This window comes from Lepisma saccharinum, chromosome 11 (genome assembly GCF_977018435.1).
Source record: "Lepisma saccharinum chromosome 11, izLepSacc3.1, whole genome shotgun sequence".
NCBI classification, from domain to species: Eukaryota; Metazoa; Arthropoda; class Insecta; order Zygentoma; family Lepismatidae; genus Lepisma; species Lepisma saccharinum.
This window is the reverse complement of record NC_139239.1, coordinates 56,755,353-56,769,505: the sequence shown is the minus strand read 5'-3', so window position 1 is coordinate 56,769,505 and position 14,153 is coordinate 56,755,353. Positions and strand designations below refer to the sequence as shown.

At 37.0% G+C, this 14,153-nt stretch overlaps 1 protein-coding gene across 1 annotated transcript in view; it reads left to right on the top strand.

Annotated features, from left to right (window-relative positions):
* The window catches only part of LOC145994817 (lysosomal alpha-mannosidase-like), a 43,478-nt gene extending 35,920 nt beyond the window's left edge, over positions 1-7,558 (top strand). The window contains exon 17 of the mRNA XM_083131135.1: positions 7,241-7,558. Coding sequence (XP_082987261.1) covers positions 7,241-7,468 — 228 coding nt within the window. The 3' untranslated portion in view covers positions 7,469-7,558. The remainder of the gene's footprint in view (positions 1-7,240) is intronic.
* Positions 7,559-14,153: the final 6,595 nt, after the last annotated feature.

Genomic DNA, 14,153 nt, shown 5'->3' with positions numbered 1-14,153 from the left:
TGGCACTCTTTCATCAACAGGGAAATGTGACAGCCACTGACACAGATGGGAAGGGGGCTGATGTGGCTGCAGCCCCTCCACAAATATTGAGAAGATCAAAGTTTTCAAATAAAAGCAGCAATGGAATTGTGAAGAATCAAAGACGTAAATGCAAACACCTTTGAAAATGAGCCCCGATTACAAATTTTGCACTTGCACAACTTTTAAAACAAAAGTTAAAAACTGCAATTATGATATATATTTTATACTATATCCCGTTCCGTCCCACCAGAAAGCAATTGCAGCCCCCTCCGAAACAAAATCCTGCTTTCGCCTATTTTACACTCTGCCTCATGTTTGATTCTTCCATCGTTAAAACGTTAATATTTTCATGCTTTCATTGTTGAATTTATACTCTCGTAAAAGTAAATATTACTCAACAATCAAAATTCTCACTATGCATTTCTATATTGCGTATGTATGACTCGAAACAGAACTGCAGAGACTGTACGAATGCGTTCCCGCAGGCAATCTGGAGCTCCTTCAGAAGGAGAAGCAACAAGTTAAAAATATAATACTGATGACACGTTCAGAAAAAGTGATCATGCGCTCCATGTAAAATAGCAAATTATGATCGTTGGCATTGATACATTCCCTGTGCAGCACATTCGCTATAGTCGATGCTGCACTTTTCCCAAAAACGGGGCCTCTCCGATGAGGCAGTGGTAGCGTCGTCGCATTGTAATAAAGGGGTCGTGGGTTCGATACCTGGAGGAGACGCATAATGGTTCGGATCTCACTTTAAACTGTAGGTCCAGTCCCAATTAGCCTTACTGTTCATCAGTGGACTTAAAGCACCAACTCAATGGATCAATCAATCTTTCCGAAAAAGGAGGACATTTAGCGATTTTATAAAAAATCCGCCGGACAGACACCTAAAAAGGAGGACATGTCCGGATAAAAGAGGACGTCTGGTCACCCTACGTATAGTGTCACTGTATATATTTTCCGCGTAGGCCTGCCTTAGCGTGGATTCGTGAGGAATTTCCCTGTCGCAGTACTTCTGAAGAAACTTGCGAAGTGTTGGTTCTTCCAACTTCCACAGAGGAATACCAGATGCGATGAATGCTTTGCACAGTTCCTGGGTGAAAGAAGACTGTTCCGTCTGTTTTATTTTTTCCGTTGCCACCGTGTTGACCCCGCTGAGTTGTTGTGTCTTGGTAAAGCTATGGGTGTCAAATTCGGCTGAATATACACAATGACCCTTCATTGTTGTGGGCGTTCACGAACATTGCGAGTCAGTTAAGTCAGTTTGAGTTCAGCGTTTTCGTAACAACGGCGGTGTAAGATAATTAATAATTATACTCGTACGCCACGAAGAACAGTTGTGAGAGGATTCAATACAGCCCTTATTGATTGATTTATTTTACTTCGCTTTTTCTGCCACTTTCGTCTAATCGCGAAGATGAGAATGGGTTGTGATATGATGAAATTGATGAAGAGAAACTTACAAACACCTATTCCCGGGTCGGGATTCGAACCCGGGACACCTGGCGTCGTAGCGCGCTGTGAAATACAGTCCTTATGTTCGATAGTTGTGCAAGGTGTGTGTTCCGTGAGTGTTATTCAATTATGTCGCGCCGGCCCCTATGGTGCAGTGGTTAGCATATCGCGCTACAACGCCGGGTTCGAACCCCGACCTGGACATGGATGTTTATGAATGTCGATTTATCAATTTCATTATATCATCACTCATTCCAAACTTCGCAACTAGCCAAAAGTGACAGAAAAGCAAAGTAAAACAAATCAAATCAAATTAATAACGTTGCTCTCGAAACGTAGTACCAGTAGTACAGGCACCGAGGGTAAAATATTACGTTTACAAGACAGAAATCTTACTTTTAAAGTATATTCTTACTCAATGAATTGGCGTTGGAAGAAGTGCGTGCTAAAACAGTGTTTTCTAGTGTGGTGTATTTGTTTTTACTGTGTTGCGTAATATAAAACAGGGTAAAGTATCTACAACAGAAATCGGTGACCCCCTATTCAAATCTACTGGGAAACATGCCAGAAAACAGAAACGAGCGATGATGATGATGACCTTGCAACTTCTCTATAATAAATTCCTTCAAACGTCTTTCAGGTACGAGTTTCTCTTATATGCTGCCGTGATATGATATAATCCTGTGTAGAATTCTTCACTATATGTTTCATTGTACTCAAATATCACGTGCATGCATTATACGTATATAAAAAGTTGAATATTGGACACAACGAAATCTCTGTTCCCCTTCCGCTAGCAGTTGGTTTGACAACAGCGCAAGAACGCTGGCAGCGTATTTGTTGAACTCATGTTCCTTCTAAAAGCGTACGCCGTATAGATGCTGCAACACTGAAGACCTCTTTGACTATCCAACAGAAATATCACATAGCTTGCAAAACAAAATCTTGTCATCTGTCGAGAAAACATCACTACCAAATTCTTTAACGTAACTTCTCAATTTGACCGAATCTGATTCCTTTACAGGAGACATCGTTCTGATACTATTGCGCCTCTCAATCGACTACTGATTCGAGATTGCCTCGTCAAACCATATTCACTTGGCATGAAAGAGAAGCCGCTGCGTTAACCAACACTCGTTCAAAGCATTGTTTTAACTTCTTATCGACAAACACAAACTTCCAGGTTCTTTTCTTGACGTCGGCCTCTTTTTCGCATTATTGTTAAAATCAAAGTCTGCCGACTTGAGCGCGTAACTGTCTAACTAACTAACTAACTCCCTAGCCTTCTTAAACCCGAAGGTTCATGGCTGCAGCAACACAGGCCGTCCATCTTTCCCTATCTTGAGCAAGTTCTATATACTCTTTTCCATCCCTACCGATTTCCCTTAGGTCCATCTCAACATTGTCCCTCCATCTTCGTCTTGGCCTTCCTACAGGTCTCTTACCATCAGGTTTCTCAACAAGAATCCTGTAAACTCCTCTATCCTCTCCCATTCGTGCCACATGGCCTGCCCACCTAAGTCTTCTTGATTTAATTATTCTAATAATATCTGGACATGAATACAAATTATGTAGTTCTATATTATGTAACCTTCTCCACTCACCTGTCTCCTCATCCCTTTTAGGTCCAAAGATTTTCCTAAGGATCTTATTTTCAAATACTCTCAATTTATGTTCCTCTCTCAATGTAAGGGACCAAGTTTCACATCCATATAATACTACAGGCAAAATTACTGTTTTGTATATTTTAACTTTTAGTTTCTTAGATATTAAACGAGAAGACAAAAGTTTATGAAGAGAGAAGTAACATGCATTTCCTGAATTAAGCCTACTTTTTATTTCCTCTTTAATATAATTTTCATTTGTTAATATTACTCCTAAGTATTTGAATTTGGAAACTGGTTCAAACGAGTTGTTATCAATAATTGGATTTTGATTATTACCTAACACTTGGTTTCGGCCTGTAAGCATATATTTAGTTTTCTCTTTGTTAACTTCCAAACCTATCTCTTTAGCAGTTTTGAAAAATATTTTAGCATTATTCTTAATTGTATTCACATCATCCCCCAGTAAGTCTACATCATCTGCATATGCTAACAACTGAGTCACACCATTTAATTTTAGTCCTTCTTTAGTTTCTTTTACCTTCCTTACAGCATATTCTAAGGCAAAATTAAAGAGCAATGGAGATAATGCATCTCCTTGCTTTAACCCATCATGAATTGTAAATTTGTCAGACATATTAATACCCACACGAATTTTACTTTCTGTTTCACTGGTGCATATTTTTATCATACTAACAAGCTTCTTAGGTATTCCAAACTCTACTAATATATTATATAATTTATCTCTTTTGACTGAATCATATGCTTTTTTGAAATCAATGAATAGCTGATGGACATTTTGATTATATTCCCACTTTTTTTCAAGTGTCTGTCTGATGTGAAAAATTTGATCTGTAGTTGATCTGTTACGTTTAAATCCACATTGATAATCACCTATAATTTCATTAGCATATGGGGTTAGTCTTGTTAAAAGAATGTTAGATAATATTTTATATGTTGTCGAGAGTAGAGAAATTCCACGGTAATTATTGCAGTTCATTTTATCATCTTTCTTAAACACAGGAACAATTATGGATTCTTTCCACTGTTGAGGGATTTCTTCTTTATTCCATATTAAACAAATTAATTTATGAACTTGACATATTAATGAATTTCCACCATATTTAATTAACTCAGCTGGTATTAAATCAATGCCAGGTGCTTTGTTATTCTTTAGCCTTTTAATAGCATCTTTAACTTCAGTCAAGTTAGGTTCTGAAACTAAAGGTTCTGCTGTGTGGACTTCATTTACTTCTGATTTATCTCCTACATGAACATTTAAAAGGTCATTAAAGTAGTTCTTCCATCTATTTAGAATATCGCTTGGGTCAGCTAGAAAATCACCGTCTTTATCTTTTATCAAGTTTACTTTAGGTTGCCACCCCTTTCTAAACTCATTTACACCTTTATATAAATCTCTGATATTTTTATTTTTGCTGTTTGTTTCAATTTCGTTAATTTTGCTTTTCACTCTTTTTTTACTTCTAAACGTGCGGTTAACTTCTCGCTTTATTCTATTATAATTATTTAGATTTGTATCATCAGAGTTATTTAACCACCTAAGTCTAGCCTGATTTCTTATTTCTATTAGATTATGACATTCATTATCAAACCATGGCTTACTTTTTCTCGGTTTATGGTATCCTATACTTTCTTTAGCTGCTGATTCTATTGCATTACGTATGTGCTCCCAATTCTTATTTACGTCTGTTTCATTTATATTTTCATCATCATTTAAATCCTGCAAAACATCAAATCTATTTGACAGTTTAATTTGGTAATCTTTCTTAATTCTTTCATCAGTAAACTTTCCTGTATCAAATTTTAGAACTTTTAGATTTTGTTGCTTATGATTTATCACTGAGAGTCTTTCTCTTAATTTAGCAATTACTAAATAATGGTCACTGGCACAGTCAGCACCTCTATGTGTACGAACGTCAATTATACTAGTATGCCTTCTCTTATCAATGAGAATATGATCTATCTGATTATGAGTTTTACCATCTGGAGAAGACCAGGTATATTTATGGATATCTTTATGTTTAAAAGTGGTACTTTTCACAATTAAATTCTTTGAGGTTGCAAAAGTAATCAATCTTATACCATTATCATTACTTAATTCATGAAGACTTTCTTTACCAATCGTGGGTTTAAATGTCTCTTCTTTGCCAATCTGTGCATTACAGTCACCTAACAGAATTTTCATATCATACTGAGAAAATTTATGAAAGACCTGTTCTAACTCTGTATAAAAATCATCTTTAGTATTATCATCTTTATCTTCCGTTGGTGCATGTATGTTTATTAAAATAATTTTACACCACCTACCCTGTAAAACTGCATATGATATCCTATCATTAATAAATTCTACTGTTTTAAGAACCGAGATAATTCTATTATTTATGAAAAAGCCTGTTCCAAAATTATGATTTTGAGTACCACCATAGAAAAAAGTATAATTTTTAGTTTTACAATTTCCTTCTCCTGGCCACCTAACTTCCTGGACAGCTACTACATCTAATTTATACTTAACTATCTCATTAACTGTACACTGAAATGCCCCAGGCCGGTAAAGGCTCAGAACATTCCAGGTGCCTAATTTAATATCCTTATTCCTAACGTAGATCTTATCCTTAGTCCAGGGACCTTCCAAAGTAGTCCCCACCCGGAGATCCGAACGGGGGACTATTTTACCTCCGGAATATTTTACCTTGGGAACATCCATGGCCTTATATTGCTGTTTCTTGACATTTTTTTTTTACAGTGCAGAGTTGTCAGCTCTACGCCTAACCCCCAATATGAATGGAGGAACTACTACACAAGACAAACACAAACACATTAGCCAGCACAATTACTACACAAGACGAACACAAACACATTAGACAGCACAACTACTACACAAGACATACACAAACACATCACAACTATAACACAATATAAACACAAACACACCACAACTACTACACAATATAAACATAAACAAACTACACACCACAACTACTACGCAAGACAAAACAAACATACTAGACAGCACAACTACAACACAAGACACATACATACACATCACCAATACTACACAAGACAAACAGAAATACATTAGACAGTATAACTACTACATAAGATAAACACAAACACACTAGACAGCACAACTACTACACAAGACAATCCCAACCACACTAGACAGCACACCTACTACACAAGACAAACCCACATACAAGCACACCACAACTACTACTCAAGACAAACACAAACACACTAGACACCACAGCTACTACACAAGACAAACATACACTACACAGCACAACTACTGCACAAGACACACAAACACATAACAACCACTACACAAGGAAAAAACAAACGCACAACTACTACTACACAAGATTATGAACTGTAACTGTCAGTTTTTTTAATTGTTGTAAAATGGAAAAAAGAAGGTCATACAACAGTTCAAATTCGTTTCGTTTCTCGCTGGCGATTTTCGTGAATGCGTACAACAATGAAGGGCAAAGTTCGTTCACATCATGCAAGCTCAGACAATAACGCAGATGCATGGACGCCTGGAGGGGGGCAAGGGGTCGCGTTCCCTCCTCCAGGAAAAAAATCCTGCGGGCATGCCTGCACAGAGGTGTCATGGATGTTTTCAGTTTCGAGTCTCGAAATTAGTGGATAGTAAAGATCCGGATAAATTATTTGTATGTAGGAAAATTAAGAAAATATAGATAGCTAAATGTGTCATCTTGCCTGAAAAGGGAATAAATATTTTGTAAAAACAAAAGAATCGTAAAACATGTCAAATTATGTCCTATCAAATTTGCTAATTTCAGTTTATTATCACCAGATACGTCGAGATCTCACTCCGGAATTCGATCCCATGATATATAAAAGATATGAAAAATATGTTATAACATAAAGTCGGCCCTACTAATTATTATAGGTATGTGATAGAAAGCGATTCAGGACATAGTGTTTAATATAAAACTATCAAAAAGCAGATATTCCTGCATTCTGTCACATCCTGATGGCAGGTTTACTGAAAATACCAGAAAAAACAGTTGATGATTTTGGCTAAAAAAATTAGCACCTAGTTAGTATTTTCGAACCGAACGATGGTTATATTGTTTTTCCTGTGATTCTTTACTATTGTATTGTTGCAGGACTTGTTTATGTCGTCGGAGATAATCTCGGTACGTGAGATGACTCTGGGAGCCAATCAGCTGAAAGAATCGGCCAGAAGGTTCCAATGGAGGACCACGAGAGAAGAGGAACAGAGCAGAGCTTCGGTCCCATTGACTGGCACCGAAGTCACCCTGAATCCAATGCAGATACGAACTTTCCTATTAGAAGTAAATTTGAAATCAACACCACACGGTGTATCCTCGTAACCTAAGACTAATTAGTAAGGTTTGAAGTTTATACTCAGCTTTCACAACAATGTACAGATAGCTTACAGCAGGCTGAAGACAAAAGACAAATAAAGAAACTTTACATATCCGACCTATCTAGTTATTGTGACGCGAGAAAGAAGGAAATTGTCCTGTCAGTCGTTGCCTACCTTCACAATAATTCTTCTTTCCATTTCTTTGTCATTTATTTCACTCCTTCGGGGATATATATTCGTATATATCTCATGCGTAATTCTAGAGGGCGAAATTTAACGTATTCAAATATTAATCAGCTTGGCTAACTTGTTATGGGACTATACTCTGTCCCGGGTATCTCTGGAGCTAGTGAACGATATCAAGTCTCTGCGCAAGTAGTGACGCGAGACGGCTCCACCAATGAACACGTGAGAGGGAATGGGATTGCGTGGAGAGGTGGAAAGCTACTGCATTTACCAGCCTCCGCAGCAGCGTGTACTGCCTCGCTCTGCCCACTCGACTTACCCTCCTTCTCTGCCGCTATGCGCGGTCTTGCTCCAGAGAATGCCGTGGTGAGACGCATGTAAGCAACGCACTTGCCGCTCCGCTCAGATAAGACGTCGTTCATTGATCTCTGCTAGCAAGAGCCGTACGTGTCTTTTACCTGGCGCGTAAGCAACCAGAAGAATGAGATTTTAGTGCTTTGTGAAATATTTCGGGGATGTCTTTATCTGTGTGAACGTCATTATCAACTGAAGACTGTGATTGAGGACTTGTCGATGGTAAAATCGTTCAGTGCAATACATTTGACAAACAGAACGTTATTTACGGTAGTTGAAGTAGTAGTAGTAGTAGTTGAAATTGTTGAGCAAGCACTGGCGAATGCTGCTACAGTAAAACCTTGTAGGTTGACCGGTTTAACCGGGGAGTAGGTTGACCGGTTTAACGAAAGTCCGGATTAACTTAAATATCCTAAAAGAACAGTAGAAAGTGCATTAAAACTCCGTTTATAGCAACAAAACACGTTTATGGTGTATTTAAAGGGCGTAGGCCTAAATGCACTATACAGTACAGTACAAAGTCTGCGGGAAACAGAATTTCATCAGTGGTTGACTGCCTTTTATTTGAGAAGTTCTGTTGATGACTTCCAGCCACATTTAAAACCTTGCATTCTGTTTTTTTTTGTCTGTCCGGATTAACGAGGTTTTACTGTATTTCTAAGATTGCTTAAAGTTTCGAAAACGTTACAGTACACAACTGCAATCCTTCCTATCTTATCGTCTCTGTTGTGGTTACTTTGACGTGCGGAATTGGAAATACATTACTGCCGGTATGCTGGTACGCACAGATCTGTCTTTTGATACAATCATCTTTCTTTGGGATTTCTTAAATAATACATCGATTCTCATTCTCTCTCTTTTATCACCACAAATTGCATTCCTTTTTTATTTGTGCCACGCATAAAATGTAATAATTAATAATGTATTAGATCAGTGGTTCCCAAAGTGGGCGTCGTGGCTAGCTTAGAGTTAGGCAACACACATTAAGCCTTGCAGATGTCCCATTTTTATTGCCTGTTGCTGTTGATAAATTGACTCTTCATTTTAAAAAAGGCTAATAAAATCTGCACTTTGGCTAACGAAGAGGATTCCCCCAGGTCGAAATAATCCGATCGGTGTTCTAGTGTCGTGTTACACTCAACGAAGTTTTAACTTGTTTGGAAATTTCCCTCCAACATCATTCATTACACGCTCGCCCTGGATTGAGCACCCGTTAATTTTTCATCCCAGAAGTGTACAGAAGCGAAAGCTCTGGAAAATCAATTAGGGAAGCGATGGGCTAGTTTTCATGGAGCAACAGGGAATAACATTTGACGATCGCATTAGGTCTTTGGTAAAATCTGAAGTAAATGGATTTACACAGTTTTTTCAGATGCAACCGTTGACTGCTACATGCAGTTTGGATTTTGCAATGAGGGGCAAGCAAAGCACTTTCCCTTACCTAACACTTGCTGATTTTGATATTCTGACATTCTCAGCAAGGATTTGTATCATCCTTACTTAATACAATGTATTGTTATTGAAATGATATTTCATGAAAAAATTATGAAATTTAGCCTGACATTGAGCTTTCAAAGAGGAACGTTGCCCGTTATTGTCCGTCGTCAGCGTACTATCAATCAACGCTGTGATAATTCTGTGCGATCACAAAAGTGAAGGGCCTGAAGTTTAATATAGGAATCACTGGAAAAGAGATCTCATTGGTAATGTGTGTTTTTATTTACTCAGCTGGATCACAATTATGGACCACTTCTGAACAATGTGGAGTGTGAATCGTTGGCAGTGTTCGAAATTGTATATTTACAAATCGTCAATTTTGGCGACAAGACTCATTACTTATAGCAGCTGGAGAATAGTCGCATGTATGGAAAGGCAATCTATGTTGCGAAAACTGTCAGTAACACAGCATAGTGACAAAGTAGCTTAACCATGCAAAATAAATAAAAACAGTTTGCAGGAATCGATTGATTATTATCGAGTGGATGATCTACTTATTGTCAAAAAACAATTTGGTGATGTGTCTGTGGACGTGTCAGTGATTTCTAGTAGTAGTTTTGTGGTTAACAGTCTGTCCACTGTTAACTTCACTACATCTACATCGCTTGATATTTTATTGATAGTTCTGATCTATATCAACTTAAAAATCTGCGCAATATATCTTCTTCTGAACTTTTAAACAAGCTGAAAATTCTACTATTTTTGTTCTATAACACTAGTCTACAAAAATGAACTTTTTATCTTTCACAAGAACAAAATTAGTTGAATCTAGAAGTATTTTTCATGCTGAATGCGAATATATTTTTAGATTTTTTCCAACAGGCAGGGTTTTTGTGTGACAGACGTATAAAGTTGTAAGAAATCTGTACTTGACGTGCATCTATATAATAAAGAAATATGCCATTCTGGCTTACCTAAAACGTTGAAGATAATGATTTGCCGGTATATTTTCCCTTTGGAAATGAATGGTGAGTTAGCATAGGGGGACTCCATTTGCCTTGGAACCCTTTTTCCATTGTATAAATCTGCTGGTGGAAATGCTTGCCATGCTCATCGCTGACAGCCATAAGATTTTCTGTGAAGAATTCTAGTTGGGAGTCTAAGAAGTGAAGTTTCAAAGACATGTTGCATCCCATAGCTTTGAATAAATTCACAAGATCAGTCACTACGTCACGATAGTTATACATTTTTGAATGACTGCCAGGCTGCTTTTTCCAGTGGATTTCGCAGTTCCTCAAAATGTTCGTCAGCCATTAGTAATCTTATTTGTGCCTCTATAAAAAATCCTTCTTTCACATTACTGACGTTGGGAAATATAGATTTCAAGTAGCCCACATAAATGCAGCGGAGATTTTATTAATTGTTTTCACAAAATTTTTCATGACTCCCAATTTGATATGCAATGGAGGTAAATACACTTTTTCAGGACACGTTTGACACATTTTTCTGCTCAGGAATAAGATTCACGTCAGGGCTTCAATTTTATAATGTAGTGAGACTTCTTACCCCTGCTGTCCCATTTGCACAAGAAACAGCAACATTTAGTGTATCTAAGTTGAAAACGAAGCAGTAAGGCAATCACCTTTAAGTGGCCAATGATATTCCAGTTATATTTGCTGTAGTCAAGTTTTTCCAACAGCAATTTCATATTTTCGTGTGTCTCATTCGTACCAGCTGCATGAACTACAGGTACTGAGGTTAATTCATTGCCATTATGCAGCAGCACAGCCTTCAAACTAACTTTGGAAGAATCTATGAACAAACTAGTTGAAGAACACCTAATATATCTTGAAAAGAAACACTACATACCAGGTGGTTATAATTAAAGTGACGGTGTTCAGAGTGGTACAGCACGGGCTGTAATGAGAGTAGCAGTCTGAAACTTCGTAGATATGCTAATGAAGCAATGCGCTCGCATATTATGCAAAAAGATTAAAAAAAAATTGTTCCAATTCTCGCCACCAGGGTAAAAAATGGCGCTTTAAGCAGTCAAAACGTGGAATTTTCCGTAACTCTGACGTCAAGTCGGTGACATTGCCTAACCATTGTGTGAGCTCCCTGGTTGTGGTTGGTGACGCTTGTTGCTTTTTCCTTTAGTAATGTTCATGTAATTCGAATAGTGAAATTGTAGCGATATTTTGTTACAAAGAGTATTGTTTTCTGCGATTTATAGTAAGTTTTGACTGCTTACAGCGCCATTTTTTACCCTGGTGGCGAGAATTGGAACTAATCTCTTTCTTTTGCCTAATTCGCGAGCGCATTGCTTCATATCTACGAAGTTTCAGACTGCTACTCTTATTGCAGCCCGTGCTGTACCACTCTGAACACCGTCACTTTAATTATAACCACCTGGTATAAGTTAAATACAGGTTAAAGCATCCCATGGCAGACCATAAAGAACACTACAATTCAATTTTGAAAAGTAACTGGCACAGGAAAACTGTGCCTGATTTAAAAATTCTAATTACATATTTGAATTCAGGACAAAAGAGTACATCAGACTTGCCATTTAGTTTTCTTGCGAAAAAAAATCATGTTGACCAGTGTAATATATTATCACTATAAAAGTGAAAATATACTATTTTTATGTCTTCTCAAATTAATATTAATTGAGGTATAATTTGGTGACTAGGTTTGATACATTTGAGGTTAAATAGTGTCTAAGTGTCAAGATCCAGTTTTGAACAGTGATCCTTGAACACCTTCAAATCGTCATGCAATACACTTACTTACTTTACATCATCCGATATTGAGGCAAAGCGGGACTTTTAATAGGGCGTTCAACTACTGAAAGAAACTTTTCAATGCTGTTTTGAAGAGGAGAACAAATCTATTTTTTTGTCTATTTCACTTGTGAAATGTAAGCAAAGCGGGAGATTCTGACCCCTTTGGTGGCCCCAGTTCTGACTTTACAGGACTTTTAGTCTTTGGAATTTTCTAACATATATATGTGCGTGTATTTTCGCTCATTAACAGTGATCCAATACACTGTTCCTGGTGACAAAGATCGAAGGTTGGTCAAATATAATAATTTAAATTAATTATATTAACAAGGGAGAACTACAGGTAACATGTTCTTCAATCTGCACACCCAATACAAATACTTGCTAAAAAAATCCGAACATGTCATTGACATAAGCCATCTAGCAACATCAATAGTAATGTTAACTAGGTATGAAGCGAACAGAAGAGCAGAGATACAGCTCGTAAACTCTAGATTTTGGTTTAAAAGAATCCAAACATATACTAAGTGCATTTTTGGCTTGTTGAAGTTATTGAAAAATATGCACACATGCCAATGGAATTCATTACAAAATTGAATTGTGTTCAAATTCTGTAGTTGTTCAAATATTTATGAGGAGTATGCAGATTAAAGTAGTTTACTCACCACTTACAATAGTTGACAACACTAGTTGCAAATAGATATGGTTCTGAAGTAATAGTCACTTCTTGAAAAGGTGACGAAGATGAAAAGTGGTTCAAACAAAAAAGTCCATAGAAATGCCTCTGGAAAAAATTCCTTTCGATATGACCTGCAATGAGAAAGTACAATATATTTAAAAAAATAAGATATGGAACTTTATGTTGTTATGAACAGAATAGTTTATCAAAACCTAGTAACATAAAAATATTTTATATAAAAGTAAAAGAAAATAGTAATTCGAAACTTACATACAATCAAGACCTACCCAACTTGAAGCTCTCAGGATTATATATAATACCTTTGACTATTCGATTGCCAATTCTCTGAATTGTATGAAGGAGGTCTAATGTGGATACATTTTTCGGCATTTATCTTATTTATAGTGTATTTTATCAAGAAAAAACTATAGAAGACACTTATGGTGGAATTTAAGCGTCGGACCATGTGATATACATTTATCTAATACATAGGCAGTTTGAAAGGTCGTCGTATCTTTACATGCACACATGCCAATGCAATTCATTACAATATTGATACGTGTTCAAGTATTCGTCTGTAGTTATTCAGATATGTTAAACGACTTTTAAGTGAAAACTCAGATAAAGAGTACGCAGATTAAAGTAGTTTACTCCCCACCTGCTATCTATTTCTTTACATTTTCAATCCTCTGCCTAAGCCTAACTTTCGGAAATAAGGATTCAAACATGAATATTAAGGAATCGAGCTATTTAGTAAAATAAAAGTCAACAACATTGCAGACCAAGGGAGAGGAGGAAATAGGAACAAGTTGCCTAGTTTGTGTCCACCACAACTTTTTTCCCCTGAAGTCAGTAGATGAGGATTAGTTGGATATTGTATTTCAGTAACATTCGTCGACGTGTTTCAAGATGCTGGACGAGAAACAGGTTTTCCTAAAGTTTTAAAGTTTGCATGAGTTCCAATTGTGTAAACCTGTTTCTCGTCCAGCATCTTGAAATTGTATTATTATAGCTGAGAGAAACCTTTGAGTATTGATCCAGATTTGCATTTGAACGCAATCAATAGATGTATTTCACTACTGGGGAAGCGTGGGGGGGGGGGGGTTAAGGGGTTACCTTTTCATTAATTTCATGAATCATCCTCATCCTCGCCACCAAAAGTGGGAGAAAAGTGAAGTTAATTTTATAAATCAATTGAACCTATACCATTAACATACTTTGGAAATACACAACATATGAGAAAGAGGTGT